This window comes from Pseudopodoces humilis, chromosome 30 (genome assembly GCF_049639895.1).
Source record: "Pseudopodoces humilis isolate 2021_Gansu_Grassland_sample_001 chromosome 30, ASM4963989v1, whole genome shotgun sequence".
NCBI lineage: Eukaryota > Metazoa > Chordata > Aves > Passeriformes > Paridae > Pseudopodoces > Pseudopodoces humilis.
Window position 1 is genome coordinate 3,969,987 of NC_142229.1, and position 13,931 is coordinate 3,983,917.

Genomic DNA, 13,931 nt, shown 5'->3' on the forward strand with positions numbered 1-13,931 from the left:
GTTCCTAGACATCTGACAAATGAACAGACAGATAGTTCATACCTCTCCCTCTTCACCTGTGTATGTGTGGAAAACCCAAAGCCCTGTTTCATGTAGAGCTGGTATTTCCTCCCATTAAATGCTGAATGATGGATACTTTGTGCTCCTGTCTGTACCTGAGAGTTTAAATTCCCTGAGACCTGCCTGGTGGGGTAGTGGACACCTCTCTCCATGCTTGGTATGCACTCAGGAGTTGAAAAGTTCATTGCTATCTTCAGGGGTGGATTAGCATATGCCCTGCAGAGGAGTGGGATGTGTCCTTAAATTGTGTTTTCCTGTTACTCAGGGAGCTGGCACTTCAGTGGCCCAAGGGTACCTGTAACCTGTAGTTACACAGGTTCCCACAACCTGTAGTCATCTGGCATTTCTGGAAAGGTTGAACTCTGGATTCCTGGGTTTAAGGAGAGGAAGCTGCTTGGAGAGAAGCCTCCCTACACTGCTGTGAAGCTCAGTCTTGTTGAGTGTGAGCTCAGGCTCTTCCTGGAGCCTGTGCAGTGGAGTTCTGCTCGTGGTTCTCCTGCTGCTGTGCTCAGGAGGCCTCTCTGGGTGCTGCCATAGGAATCAGAATTCCTGTATGCCTCACTTGTCTGTTGCCATGAGCTGTCCTTGCATCCTTGCATAATTGCTTCCCAAATGGAGTGTGCTGTTACCATGACACTTCATGGTCAGCTCTGCCTGGCCCTTGCAAGCCAGTCCAGTTAAGGACCAGTCCCAGCCCTGGCCTTCATCTTCATCTTCATCTTCATGCCTCCTCTACACCTCCAGCTACAACCTGCTCTCTGCTTGACTAGTTCTGCTTTTTTGTCTCCTCTCTTGCCGACGTGATTCATGGCTTCCTTGCCTTTCCAGGGAAGCTTTTCAGCTGCCTGCAGTTGCTGCAGCTTCTTGCTGGCTTTGCAGTTCCAGTCGTGTTCACTCAGAGCCCGTCATGCTCTGCAGCATGTTGATGCCAGTGCTAATTTCACTTGGAGATGAACAAGGGCTCGGATGCTATTAGCAACTGCTGGGAATAATAGCAGCTGAAATGTGCTTTTTAAAGGGCTGACTGATAACTAAACAAATGATTCTTTTAAATTTTTTTTAAGCCCTGAGTTATTCATGACCCATTAATTTTACTTTTTTTTTTTCAGGCTTACACTGGAAGTTCAAGGACTAAAATTGTTACAATAGAGAGGGACTGAGTCTGCCTTGCCAAGTAATCTATTTGGAGGCAGCATGTCTTGCTGCATAGTAATAAAACACTGTTCTATCAGCTTTCGTTTTCCAAGTCTGCCTATCAGGGAGTAATGGAGTGGATGCACAGGGCTGTGCAGCAGAGCACATGCCCAGCAAATCTACCCACGTGAACACCTAAACGTGCTTCCTGCTGTGGCAGCCAGTACAGTTCCATTGCCTCCAGTGAGCTGCTGTTTGTTATGAAATTGCTGTCACAAATACTGCAAATTCCAGGAGGTTTTAATACCCTGAATTGGGGTGTCTGGGCTGTGCTGCTGCTCTCAGAGTGCTGAGCTCCTGCTGCCCTTGGACTGGAGTTCTGACAAGAGCGTGGATTTAATGCACAGCCTGGATCTTGTCCACTGATTATTTTAGGCTTCTAAAATGCTGTTGCATGGCAGAGATTAATTTCCTTCCCCTCCTTTCTCTGCTGTGTTGTGATTTACAGCTTCCTCTTTTGTCCTTCTCCATGGACCTGGCTGGGAGTTGCAGGAGGATTGTGTGGAGGGTGAGGTGTCTCCTGGAGTTCTGTAATGAGATGGGGTCCTGAAACATACAAAGCAATGAAGCTGAATGGTTTTAAATCAACTGTATCAAAATAAACCCCCAGGAAAGTGACAAGAGGTAGTTCTGCTTTTCCCGGGTCATCCATGAAGTGAAAATGCCTCTATATAATTATTTTGTGTCTGTTTGCTGTTGTGGGTATCACAGCTGATAGACTGAATGTTCACTCCCAAAGCTGCCACCATCCCTAGACAACCAATCCCCGTCTCCTAAAATCAGGAGAGGTAGAGGCTGTGCTGGTGTGGTGTTGGTCGAGTTTCCTCGCTGGATTATTTTGCACAGTTCAGGCACTCGTGGCTGGGACTGCCACACCAACATTAACGATGCTGACGTCCTGCCTATTTAAAAGGAGAGGGTGGAGCTTGTAAATCTAAATCTGTCTTGTCATGGCCTAGATATTGCAGCACTGACATTAAGCAAGGGCCCTATAATTATGGTGGTAATATTGGATAATCACATTAGGATTCTCAGCTATGGTAAATCTGTGTAGGGCTGACTATGGCCTTGCTTTCTCCTGGCTGTGAGTCTGACCCATGAACTCTGTGTGAGCTTAAGCCTTTGTTTTACCTGGGGAGAAGTCCTTTGCTCAGGTGTGCTGGATGTTGTAGTAAAGTTTTCCTGGTGGTTTTTAAAGCCTAAGCAGTGCTGCAGCTGCAGTTGGAAGAGCTGCTGCTTTCTGGAGTTGGGAGTGGGAAGGGTTTGTGATGAGCAGAGCTTTGTCTGGGCTCTTCTGCTCTCTTGGAAGCAGACCTTTGCCCCGATGATAGATGTTGTCTGATGGACTCTGGAGGTATCTTTGAAACTGGTTGTTTAGTTTTTTTTCCCTTTTTCTTCACGCCTCCCACTGAATCCCAGTTGCATTTTGTGTGGGCACCAGGCTGACGCAGATGCTGGGCTTTCCGTGCCTGGAGAGCTCGCTGGGTGTGAGGCTGCCTGAGGGATTTCTGCTGGCCAGGCGTGGAGGCTCCTCTGCTTGCTGCTTTAATGTGCAGACTGCTGCTTATGTGCAGATTGACTTTGTGCAGATCAAATTCTTCCCAGCTCCAGTGTGAGCTGTGTGGAGAATTTCTGGCTGCTTAAAATGGTTATTATTGGGAGGACAGTGCCTAACTTTGGGAGCTGTAGGGCTGCACATGTATTTCTCTGCTATGGACTGAGTGAAACAGTTGTTACCCTGCTCAGAGCTGCTCTTGTTGTGAGTATGAACTGGGTGAGCACAGAATCCACCTCAGTTTCCCAACACTGGCAGTAGGATGAAGCCTGGGAAGCCCCAGCATTTGCTAGGAGGAAAAACAAGCTGTGCACATGCTCTGCAGAGAGGGAAGGGGAGCTGCTGATTTGCCCAGCAAAGCTTGAATATGCTTCAGGAGTTTGTCCTATGCCAGGAGGATTCTGTCCTTGGCTGGCTTGACACACAACCTGTATCTGTGTCCCTTGTGTAGTTTCTTCAACTGAGGTATCACTAGAAGTACTCATAAAATACATTTCCTGTATGTTCACTTCAGCTCTGAGCTCTCCTGACTTTTTACAGTTATAACTGTTACAATCTTCTTTTGAGTGTGTTCACTATTAAATCCCTGGTCCTGTTGCAGAAAATACCTGGCTAACTTCTTAGCTAGTTTTCCATCTGGGGAGATGCAGGATTCAGCTGATTGTCCTGATACTGTGCACGTTTGAGGTTTCCTGTCATGAAGTACTAGATATCCTCTATGCTTTATCTAGGTGCTTTCTGCTTTCCCTGCAGTTCTGGAGCTCTGATTGCCTCCTACAGCCACTTAAAATGGTCAGAACAGGGTTGAGATTTGAGTTACTGTGGCCATTGCTCCCTACACAGATGAGGCTCTTTCAGCTGCAGTTAGTAGTGTGCCCTTTCTTTTTTGCCCTCAAGATAAAACTTAAATGTTCAGACTATTTAATTGGTGGTTGATGTTTCAAGATCTGATTTGGTAAGTTTCCCAGAGCAGTTCTATCTCAGTTCCAGGGTAAAACCTTTTAAAGTGCTGTTTAGAGGCAGTGGAAACAGCCCAAAGGAGCAGACGAAGCCACAACTGAAAGCTCAGTGAACCAGCCAGAATGTGCACTGATTCCTGTTTGGTTTTAGTGTGTTTAACTCCCTGTACAGGTGAGTATGGTGAGGTCAGAGCTGGATCTCTCCTCCTGGAAATGAGCACGGGGAGCTTCTCAGGCACTGTGCTGGAAGGAAGCGTGGTGCAGTGTTTTCTGCAGTCTCATTTGCTTTGGAGCTTTCAGGCCTGTGTGCACTGTAAGGACTGGTGTGTTGGTGGTTCAGAGCTGGAGGAGAGCAGCCCAGCCCAGAGCCCTCCTGTGTGCCCTGCAGAGACCAGTGCTTTGTGTTCCTGGTATGCAGAACTCATTGAGATAGCTCGCTCCAAATACTGCTCTGGGAGATGCTGGGACAGCCTTTTAGATTGAAGCAGTCCCTTAAACTTGGCACTGTTATGCTTCAGATGGGTCAAGGGACTTAAAAAATACAACAAAAACCAACTAACTAAAGCTTGTTATTTCCTTTGAGGTAGAAAATCTGGGCTGAGAGAGGCCCTGTTTAATTTAGTATTATTATCTGCTCTTCTCAGCTGGGGAGGCTGCTGGCAGGGGATGAGGCTTTGTTTTGTTCTCGTTCAGAACTGGACTCTGGTCTATAACACACATGTGCACAAACACATGCACTGTTTACAGACATTTGGGTGTAGTAAGAGCAGGAGATCACATTCAGGCCTGCCTGGAGCAGAGCCTGTTGCTGTTGGGTGTGTGGTGTGTCCTGAGTGTCACCTCAGACAGTTGTGCATGTACCACTTACACCTGTGGGTCTGTGTGTGAGCCTGTGGCTGAGCACACCCTCTCAGTGTGCTCACTGTTGACACAGTTTAGCCCAGGTACACAAAATCCTGTTTTTTTTAGCCTGGGTTAAGGGGAACAAACACAGGTTTTGTCCATGTACTCCTGAGAAGTGATGCAGGCCTGTGCCTTGGGGCAGACTGTGTGTTTTCTGTGCCTGCAACTTGGGGGTGAATAATCTTCACTTATATGGATATAAAATGGCATGTAAATACCCTACTGTAACCAGAGGATTATGGAATTGGGTGGGAGAGTGAGTCACAGGCATAATTAAATCCCAAACCCCAAGTGTCATGTCTCTCCAACATGTAGTACTAAAACAACAGAATGCAAACACAAAGGAGAACATTGGTACAATCACCACTGCTTTGAGTCCTTCAAGTCCTCTTGTGCTGGATCATCTGGAAAAGACTCTGGATAGCATCCTTCATCTCCACACCCAGGAGGCTGTGGAGAAAAGATGGGTTTTGGCTACACTGGTGTGTAGGGGAAGAACTTGGGGCTGAAAGTCAGTGGAGATTTTGGTGAGAATTCCTAGTGGTGGCAGGGTAACAACAGCCAGGAATAAATTGCTGCAGAGCACGTGGGGAGTGTGAGTAGAATAGTGAAAGAACAGGTTAGAAGATGTGCTGGGAGGGACTGTGGGCAGTGTAAGTCCTGCCAGAGAGAGGCTGAGTCAGGTGAAATCCTTTGTAGTACCTGGCAGTGCTGGGAAACCCCTAGAAGTGTTTCTTCCTCTTGGTAGCATGTTCTGCCATAGGCAAAATGTCATGGAAGGGAGAACCTTCAGTCCCATCCTGTTGGGATGACTTGTTGCTCTCTCTTACTTGGAGATCTGTGGTTTGAGGGGGTCTGCTCTGGGACCACCCAGAGGTGCAGTTCCAGCACAAATTTGCTTTACTGTGCCTTCTAAATTATGCCTCAAATGACTTTAAAAGAAAATGAGGGAGTTGTATTTTTCTGTAAAGATGTTAATGCTGACACGCTGTGACTTTAAAGGTGTTGCAGATGCTTCATAAAGCAGAAAAAGCAATGTGCAGTGGTCCTGTTCATTCCAACCCCTTATTGTGTATCACAGTAGAGCACTTCACAATGCTGCCTCTGGTTCATGGGCACATTTGGTAATAACAAGGAATAATACTGGAACAGAAAGCTTAATTTGGGGTGAAATATCCTGTCCTGGAAACAAAGAGCTCAGAAGTGATGCAGAAGTGGCATAAAAATGGGGAAAATGGGATTTGAAATGGTGTGTTTTCATCAGGTATGTGCAGCAATACCCTCCTGCTGGGCAATGGAAGAGTGGAATAAAGACAGCAGAAAGAATACATTGGTGCAGATTAATAGCCACAAAAATAGCACTGTAATCCTAATGCAAATCATGGGGAGCTATTATTGAAATAAAAAGCCTGTATTAAAATATGCCAGCAAATATTTACTTGTGTGGAGGGTCACAGCAGATGACAACACGAGGCAGGATCAGTAGGACTGTTTTCCTTGGCTCTCCTCCCTGTTGCTGCTGGCTTTGTGGGACAGTGTGATGCTTTTTATAGGAGCTGATGGGGAGTCTCCTCCAGACTCGTGGTGTGGTCCCTGTGGCGCTTCCCAGCAGTCACAGGAAGGTTTTTTGGAGGTGTCAGCAGCCCCAGTGTGCTCAGAGGACAGGATCCCAGGGCACCTCTTTTACCTGTCCTACACATCAGGCACTTGTCCATCTTCATGCTGGGTTTGCAGTGTGAGGAACCAGGCTTAGGGCATCCCTTCAGCTTTGTGGGGAGCTGTAGGGGAGCAGCACTGGCACATGGAGAGCTTTTCCCTGATATACTTGCAGAATTCTGCTGAGCTTGGCTGTTGTCTGAAATAACTACAGATTATTGTATTGTTTAGCTTTGGCCAAACTGTTTTCCTTGGCCTTTTTTCTTTGTGGTGACCCCATTTTTTAAGTGATTCCAGAGCTGAGGTTTGCTGTAGCCATCTCTGTCTCTGGAAAAGGTGCCCAAAAACATTGGTGCTTTAGGATCAAGAATCACATCATAGAATAGCTTGAGTTGAAAGGAGTGACTGTTGTATATGTGCAACTTGGGGGAAAACTTTTTTTTTTCTTTTTTTGAGTGACTGTATGTTGCTCCAGTTAGAGAAGGAGCTAGAGGTGCAGGATGGCTTCCTCAGGGCAACAAGCAGAGAGAAAATGGTTCTGGTGTTGGCAGATGATGATGTCCAGTGATGGGTAATGTGCAATGTCTGTGTGACAGCTGCTTGTGGCTGTGACTGGGGGAAAAAACACAGTAATGTGTTTTAGTAAAGCTTTGGGAATGGTGAGCTGGAAACACCTCATGCAAGGGAGTCACTGTGGTTTTCCTGTAGCTGGATCACAGCATCCTGACTGGGGGGAAAAAACAAAACCTGAGTAAGCCTGCCCTTGTACTTAGGAAGGTAAGTGCTAAGGAAGTTCTTCTGGCTGGTGAGATAAGGCAAAATATGACATAATTCTTGATGGATAAGGATCAGAAAGTATTGGAATTGTGCGAATGGAGTGGCTTTGTGCCTGGTTCAGCAGAGCACTTAATTCTGAGTGCCTGCTGGTACAGCTGGAGCTTAAAATGCCTCCCTGCAGGCGAATGTTCCTGGGGCAGTTTTGGGGACATCTGAGCAGCACTTGGCTTCCCCTCAGCTGCAGTGCTGGAGCCCAGTGGGCTGTCTGCATGCAGAGCATTGAGGGGGATGAGATGGAGCTAAAATACAGCAAGGTGGGAACAATTCAGTGGAAAACCATGTCTGGTTTGTCCGTCTCGGAAAAGAATTTCATCACTGAAGAATAAAAGTTTTTGGTGGTACTCACAATGTCTGTCAGGAGCTGTGGTAATTCCAGGTATACCTAATTTGTGGAAGGGTGATGAAGAAAATCCAAACTGAAACAGTGATTTTTTTATTTTTGAAAGCGGAAATTTGTGACTTGACAATTTCAAGCCTGATGATTTGAGTGCCTTAACTGAAAAGAGGAGTGATTCCTCCTCAAACCCAACATAGCCTGGGAAAAAAATGAGGGATGTGATTGGAGGCAAACCTTGCCAGTGTTTGCAGAGGGAAGACATCCCTGGAGATGTTTTTGTAGCTGCTCTTGCAGAGCTCAGATTGCAGCTGGTGGGTCGTGGAGCCCCCTTGGTGTGTCTCAGCTCCTGGGCAAGCAGCACTCGTGTCTCTGGGAGGAGCACTGAGCAGGATTTTAGGAGGAGGTTCTGCCTAATTGTGTTTGGATGAGGCTGTTCCTGTTTTGTCAGTGTAGCTGCTGTCTCTGGCAGAGGCTGTTGGATCAGCACAGCTGAGCAGCACAGAAATGCAGTGTGTTTTGGGAGCTCCGATGGCTCCTGAAGTGCCTTTGGTCCTGCAGAGCCCATGAAATCCCACCTGCTTTTCTGTGTGTGCACAGGGCAGGGTCCAGCCTGGCCCCTGGACTGTGACTGACTGGGGTAAACTGCTCTGTTCACTTGGGGCTTCAAACACTGTCTGGCTACAGCTGAACTTGCTTTGTTTTGGCCAAAGCGTGGTGGGATTCTTGGGCTGTCCTGTGCAGGGCCAGGGGCTGGACAAGGTTGAGCCTTGTGGGTGTTTCCCCTTCAGGATATGCTGTGATTCTATAGAAACAGGCTTTTCCTGGGTATTGTCTGGCAGGCACAACACCTGCCTTGTTTTCCTCTCTTCTGTTCCACATTACTGTGTGGGGGAAGATCTGGAGCAGGGCTGAGGAGGTGGTGCTGTGTGGTGGTACAGGTGTGGTGCTACAGGTGTAGGAAGGGGACATTTGGGGTGGTTTTCCTGGCACCCCCCAGTGCTGCCATCCCAGAAGGACCAGGTGGGTCTGTGGAAGGTGAGGTTTGATGTCCTGAGCACGGCTCGGCTGATTGGTGTGACCCCAGTGAAAAGCACCTCTGGAAGCCCTCGTCACCAGAGGGAGAGGGAAGGAACCTGTGTCTCTGTGGTTCTTCCTCACCACAGCATCAGTGGGTGCAAACTCCATGCAGCAGCAATGCTGTGCTTGGTTGTAGGCTGGCATTGCTGCCTGCCTGTGGCTTGCTGGCTGCAAGAGGATTCCAGGTTTGCAGTCCACGTGAATCCCTTAAACTCAGCACAGCGCTATCTCCTTACCTTGGAGGAGCTGGGAGGGATCACGTGCAGCTCTGTGCAGCTGCTCTTACCTAGTTTAGAAGTGCTTGCCTGGCTGTGAGGAGTTCTGCATCCTGCTGAAATTACAGAAGGGCTGAAAATGGAGCTACCAGAGCTGGCAGCTGGCCAGTGCCCTGACACAAACCTGCATGGAAAATTGCTTTGCTATCTGTATTGACTGGAGATAATTGGAAGTTCCCAGTATTTTTCAGCTTATCCTAAAACCTTTTAGCAAGAACAACAATCAGGTAGCAGCAAGGTAACCATGTTTCCATGCTGTTGAGGCAGGCCTGAAGTGCCAAAGAGACGCAAGAAAAGTTTACCCAGAGAAACCCCAATAGCTGGTGATGGCTCTAGGCTGATGGAGATCCCAGTGCTGGCTGTGTGCTGGCTGCTCAACAATATTAATATGCCTTAAGGATGAGCACAGAAATAACTTCTCATCTTTTAGCTTTTGCTGGCTGCTGTAGGAAGAGACTTGAATTTCCTTCAGAACCTTAAATCCCAGGCCCGTGTGTAGTGGAAAGCTGTCCTGTGAGGTGACTCTCAGGCTTAGCTCCTGCTTTTGTCCCTTGTGGCGCTTGCAAGTCTCTGGATTTATTTATTCTGTTGCAGCTGAAGCCTGCACTGGTCTCGTGCCTTTTGCTTCCCACACGTGTCCTGGAAAAGAGGCTTCACCAGCAGAGGTAGGGGGATGTTCCTGGTGTCTGGAATACTTTGCCAGGTGTGGCACAGGCTCCTGAGCTGCCCTTGGCTGCTGGGAGCTGCTCAGATCCCGGGATATCATCTTGATGTTGGAGCTGGCAGTGCCCGACTGTTGTCTTGCTGCTCTCTGAGAACAGAAGTGAATGGTCCTGTAATGTGCATCTGGCAGGGCTTCATCGTAATTGCTTGTAAATTTGTCTTTGATCTGTTTCCTTTCAACTTTACCCAGATTTAGCCAAGTTGGGGATTGGACAGGAATAATGAGGGAGAAATTGGTTGTGGTCTGGAGCTCTGGAGGCTGAAAGCCCTTGAGGCTGAGGAGGCAGTGGTGTAGATGTGAAGGGAGGAAGGGTTAACCAGCTGTCAGCAATTAAAAGATAAGGTAAGTGTATGATTTTCAGCATGATGCTGGCTGTGAAAAACAGACTTCAGATGGGGTAACACGCCGAGGCGAAGTCTGACTGCGGAGCGGGCAGTGACCAAGCAGAGCTGCAGCCATCCTCACCCCGAGCCTCTGGGAATGGCCCCATCCCTGCTGGAAGTGCTGGGTGGTGAAAGGGAGCTCTGAAATCCATCAGAGAGTCCTGGCTAAGCAGAGCTGGCTGCAGCCCAGGTGCTGCAGAGCTCAGTCCCTCCCTGGGCTGTTGTGGGCTGCCTGATGCTGCCAAGGGACACTCCTGGCCATCTGCTGTCCCTCTGCTGTCACACCTGAGCTGGGTTTGCTCTGCAGGCAGGGCTGAGGGGCCTGAGCAGCACAGCTCCTTCTGAAACGCTGTTTGGTGTGAATTTGATGGCCACAATTGCCTAGAAAAAGGTTTCAAGTACTTCAGTGCTTTGAGTGTATTTACCAGTAGCCTGTGTATGCAGCTGCCCCCCAGCCTTAAAATGCAGATAAATTCACAGATATATGCAAATTCTGGTGGTATTTTTCACACCTGATTTTAATGTGAAGCCACCACCTGAGGGCAGTTAGAAGTTCTTGACTGAGTTGTGCCTTTCTGGACTGAATCCTGGGTTCAGTCAAAGCCTGGAAAGGAATGCTCTGGAGGTGACTTTGTTAATTAGCCCAAGATCAGGGAGGGGACCTGTGAATGAGGCATGAGCAGTTGGTCTGAAGAGGCTCCAGTCCCACTCAGCTGAAGCAAAGATTTGGGAGCAGAAGGAGGTTCTTGAGGTTAGTGGAGCTGCTTTTTTTTTTTTAAGAAAAAGAAGTTTAATTGATCTATTTTTGCTGCTCAGCTCGTGTTTTCTTTCTGCTGAGCACAGCAATGTAGACAGATCCCATATCCTGCTGGCCTGGCCAGAGCTGGGAAAAGGGAACTCAGCCCCTGGGGTGGAGCGGGGACTTCTCGTGGGTGACCTCTCATTTTGTGAGGGGAGCGAAACCCAAAAGTCTTGTGATTACCAAAAAATTCTGAAATGGCTGGGACAGTAATAAACTTTGAAAAACCAACTCTTTGGGAAAGAGAAATTAAAAAACAAAAGGATTCTAAAACCTGATCTCTCCAATGATTCTGGAAAATACAGGCTGCTAGGAAAGCTGGGTTTGGGAAAATTGTGTTGGTTATTACTTCTTCCTGGCTCCACTGTAGGTTATAAGAGGAGGAAGAAAAATCAGCGCAGTGCTGTGTTACTCTTTTCCACAGCCACCCTTTGGGCTAAAGATTCACAGTGGGATATACAGATTTGTGCTCCAAAAACGAGACAAATGTGGCTGGGGAGAACAATAAGGCTACTGCTGTGGGTTCAGAAGCTCTTAAAAATGACTTGTAATTTGAGATCCTCAACTTGAAGCAGCTTCAGGGAGAGAGTCGGGGTTATTTTTGGGTCTGAATCGAGCACTGTGCATGGAGGCCCCTCCAGAGCAGGAGGGGGTTTGAGCAGCTGTGACGTGCTGCATCCCAGGGCCATGTCCCACTTTTCTGAATTTGAGTGTCCATTTTGCAGCCTGGGTTTAGTTTTCAAGACCTTTAATTGAAATCTTGATGCTTATTTTTTTTTTGTGGGATTTTTGTTTTTGTTGGGGGGAAGGGAGGAGGAATGCGTTTTTAATTTTGTTTTGTTTATTCTTTTGCATCTCTGGGGCTTCTTCTAAAAGTCAGTGGGGCTTCTTTGGAACCCTTGCTCTAGTTCTTGTGGCAGTCTGTGCTGTGTGAAACCGAGGGGTTTGTGATTCCTGCTGAGCAGTTCCCGTGCTGGCAGCTGTGTTACCTGCGTGTGACTCCTGTGTCAAGGTGGAAGAGGAGCTGTAATTTCATAAAAGCCATTGAAAACAAACAGGGAGAGCTGTACATTAAAGACAGCAGTGTTTTCTGGTTATTTGCTCTTTTTCATTCTTTTGTGGTCAGTAAATTGTTCTCAGGTGTGGCTTTGTCCTGTGATGGGGACAGCCCGTGCAGGTGCTGAATAACCCGGAGGCACAGACGTGTCCCTGGAGCTGTGTGTGGCGGGGACCTGGGGGTTCCTGGCAAAAAAGGGCTCAGACTTGGAAAAGGGGAATTCTTTGGGATGTGACTAGAGCTCTGTGGTGTGTAACTGCTGCTCCCCTTGTAATGGGACTTCTGAAGACTTGTGACTTGTGAGCTGGGCCTTTCCGAGTCCTTGAACATAAAATACGTGAGCAGTGTAAGGTGCCAGAGAGCAGCTGAGGTGCTGTTGGGCTGTGGCATTGTCATCTGCCATCAGCAGTGTCATTGTGCCTCCCTTTTCACCAGTGGGCAGCACTTCTGGCTGCTTGCATCTGTGCCACACTGCCCAAATTCATTCCCATCTCTGGAGCCAGGTGTGAAGCTCCTGATGCCTCTACCCCTTCATTCTCCATCAGCTTCCTATTTCTGCCAGGACTACAGATGGAAACCTGTGTGTTTGGATGGAGAGATAACAGATGAAAGGCTTTCATCTGAAACAAGTCAATTTATCCTGGGAGTCCTGACTTTACTAATAGCAATGACCACAGAATGAATTGTGGGTTTCTCCCTTGTTCTTCTGTCCTGATTTAAAAGCATTAACATCAAGCTGCACGTGGGAGATGTTTCTTCTCCTTTTTGCACAAATCAGCTTTGTAATGTAACTTAAATGCTTCAAAGTTGCAGAGCCTTTTAAGTTCAGGCCTTTGTTGGTTCAGTGGGTGATCTGTAGCTCTGATTTCTGTCCCAGGCAGCGTTGCTGTCCTTCAGCTTTCTTCTTCATGATGGGAATTAATGGAGAAATGAGGGGCTGTCTGGCAGGACCAGGAACTGGTGTAATTGCTTGTTTTTATGGAGATGTTAACTTTGTTGCCATTAATTGGAGATTACCCCCTTGGATCCCTTTGATTTCCTAGGGATAACAGTGTGGGCAGAGCTGGGAGCTCTGGAGATGGGCAGGGGAAGGAGCGTTCGCACTGTGGAGCGGTGGGAGCTGCTCAGTGCTCTCCCTTTTCCTGCTGAGCTCCCCTGGCAGGGACAGCCTTGGGAGCAAAGAGGATTCTCCATGATGAATTTTGTGTCTTCCACAGGTGGCTTTGCAATTGTGTTTCTGGTGAGGACCAGCAATGGGGTGAAGTGTGCCCTGAAGAGGATGTATGTCAATAATGAGTACGACCTGCAGGTCTGCAAGAGAGAGATCCAGATCATGGTGAGTCCCCGCTCTGTGCTGGGCCCCCAGACTGGCCTGCAGCAGGGTGGGAACCTGCTCACCTTCTGCTTGTGAACTCTGGGGCATCAGGTCACAAACTCTGCATTTTCCTAGCAAAAATGGCTTTTGTGTGAAAAGATCTGACTTCTGAAGTTGTATGGGAATCTAGTACCTGAACTATTTCAAAAGTTCCTATCCAGTGGACAAAGAAAACCTGGAACCTGAAAAATACCCAGGGAATTCCAGGAAAAGGAGGGGAGAACTGCATGGCTGAATGGGAAAAAGAAGAGATGAATATGTGAGCATGGCTGGGGGTGTTGGAATTCAGAGTCTCACAATCTTCAGTTGAGATCTCAAGTCTTCAGCCTTTTAAACTTGATGAGAAAAGGCTGATGATTCTGATATCTCTGAACTGAAATCAGTGCATGAATGGCAGACCTCCATCCTGAGATAAATCTCTATCACAGCATCTTCTAATCCTTTGGGTCAGGATGAAGGTTATCTCTGCACTGGTGAGGCTGGTAGATTAAAACAGTATTTGTGGGGTAGTTGCTGCCAGGGCTTTTGAAATGTGAAGTATTTGTAATAAGCTCTGGGATGTTTCTCTAGATTAGTGGATACAAGGATTTATATGGTGGGATAGCTATTTTTAATAGCTGTTTCAAACTTAGCTTCTCTAAACAAAGACAAAATGGAGATGATCCAAATAGATTTGCCTAATCTTGTTTGCAGCATGGTAAACATGGGAAGTGCCACTTTTGAAGTTGTATTCAAAGATA

The 13,931-nt window shown here is 47.5% G+C and overlaps 1 protein-coding gene across 10 annotated transcripts in view; it reads left to right on the plus strand.

Moving 5' to 3' along the window:
- AAK1 (AP2 associated kinase 1) overlaps positions 1–13,931 on the plus strand; it is a 65,490-nt gene that overhangs the window by 8,537 nt on the left and 43,022 nt on the right. For all 10 annotated transcript variants that reach the window (XM_088068301.1, XM_088068292.1, XM_088068291.1 and 7 more), the window contains exon 3: positions 13,034–13,152. In XM_088068301.1, coding sequence (XP_087924427.1) covers positions 13,034–13,152 — 119 coding nt within the window. The remainder of the gene's footprint in view (positions 1–13,033; positions 13,153–13,931) is intronic.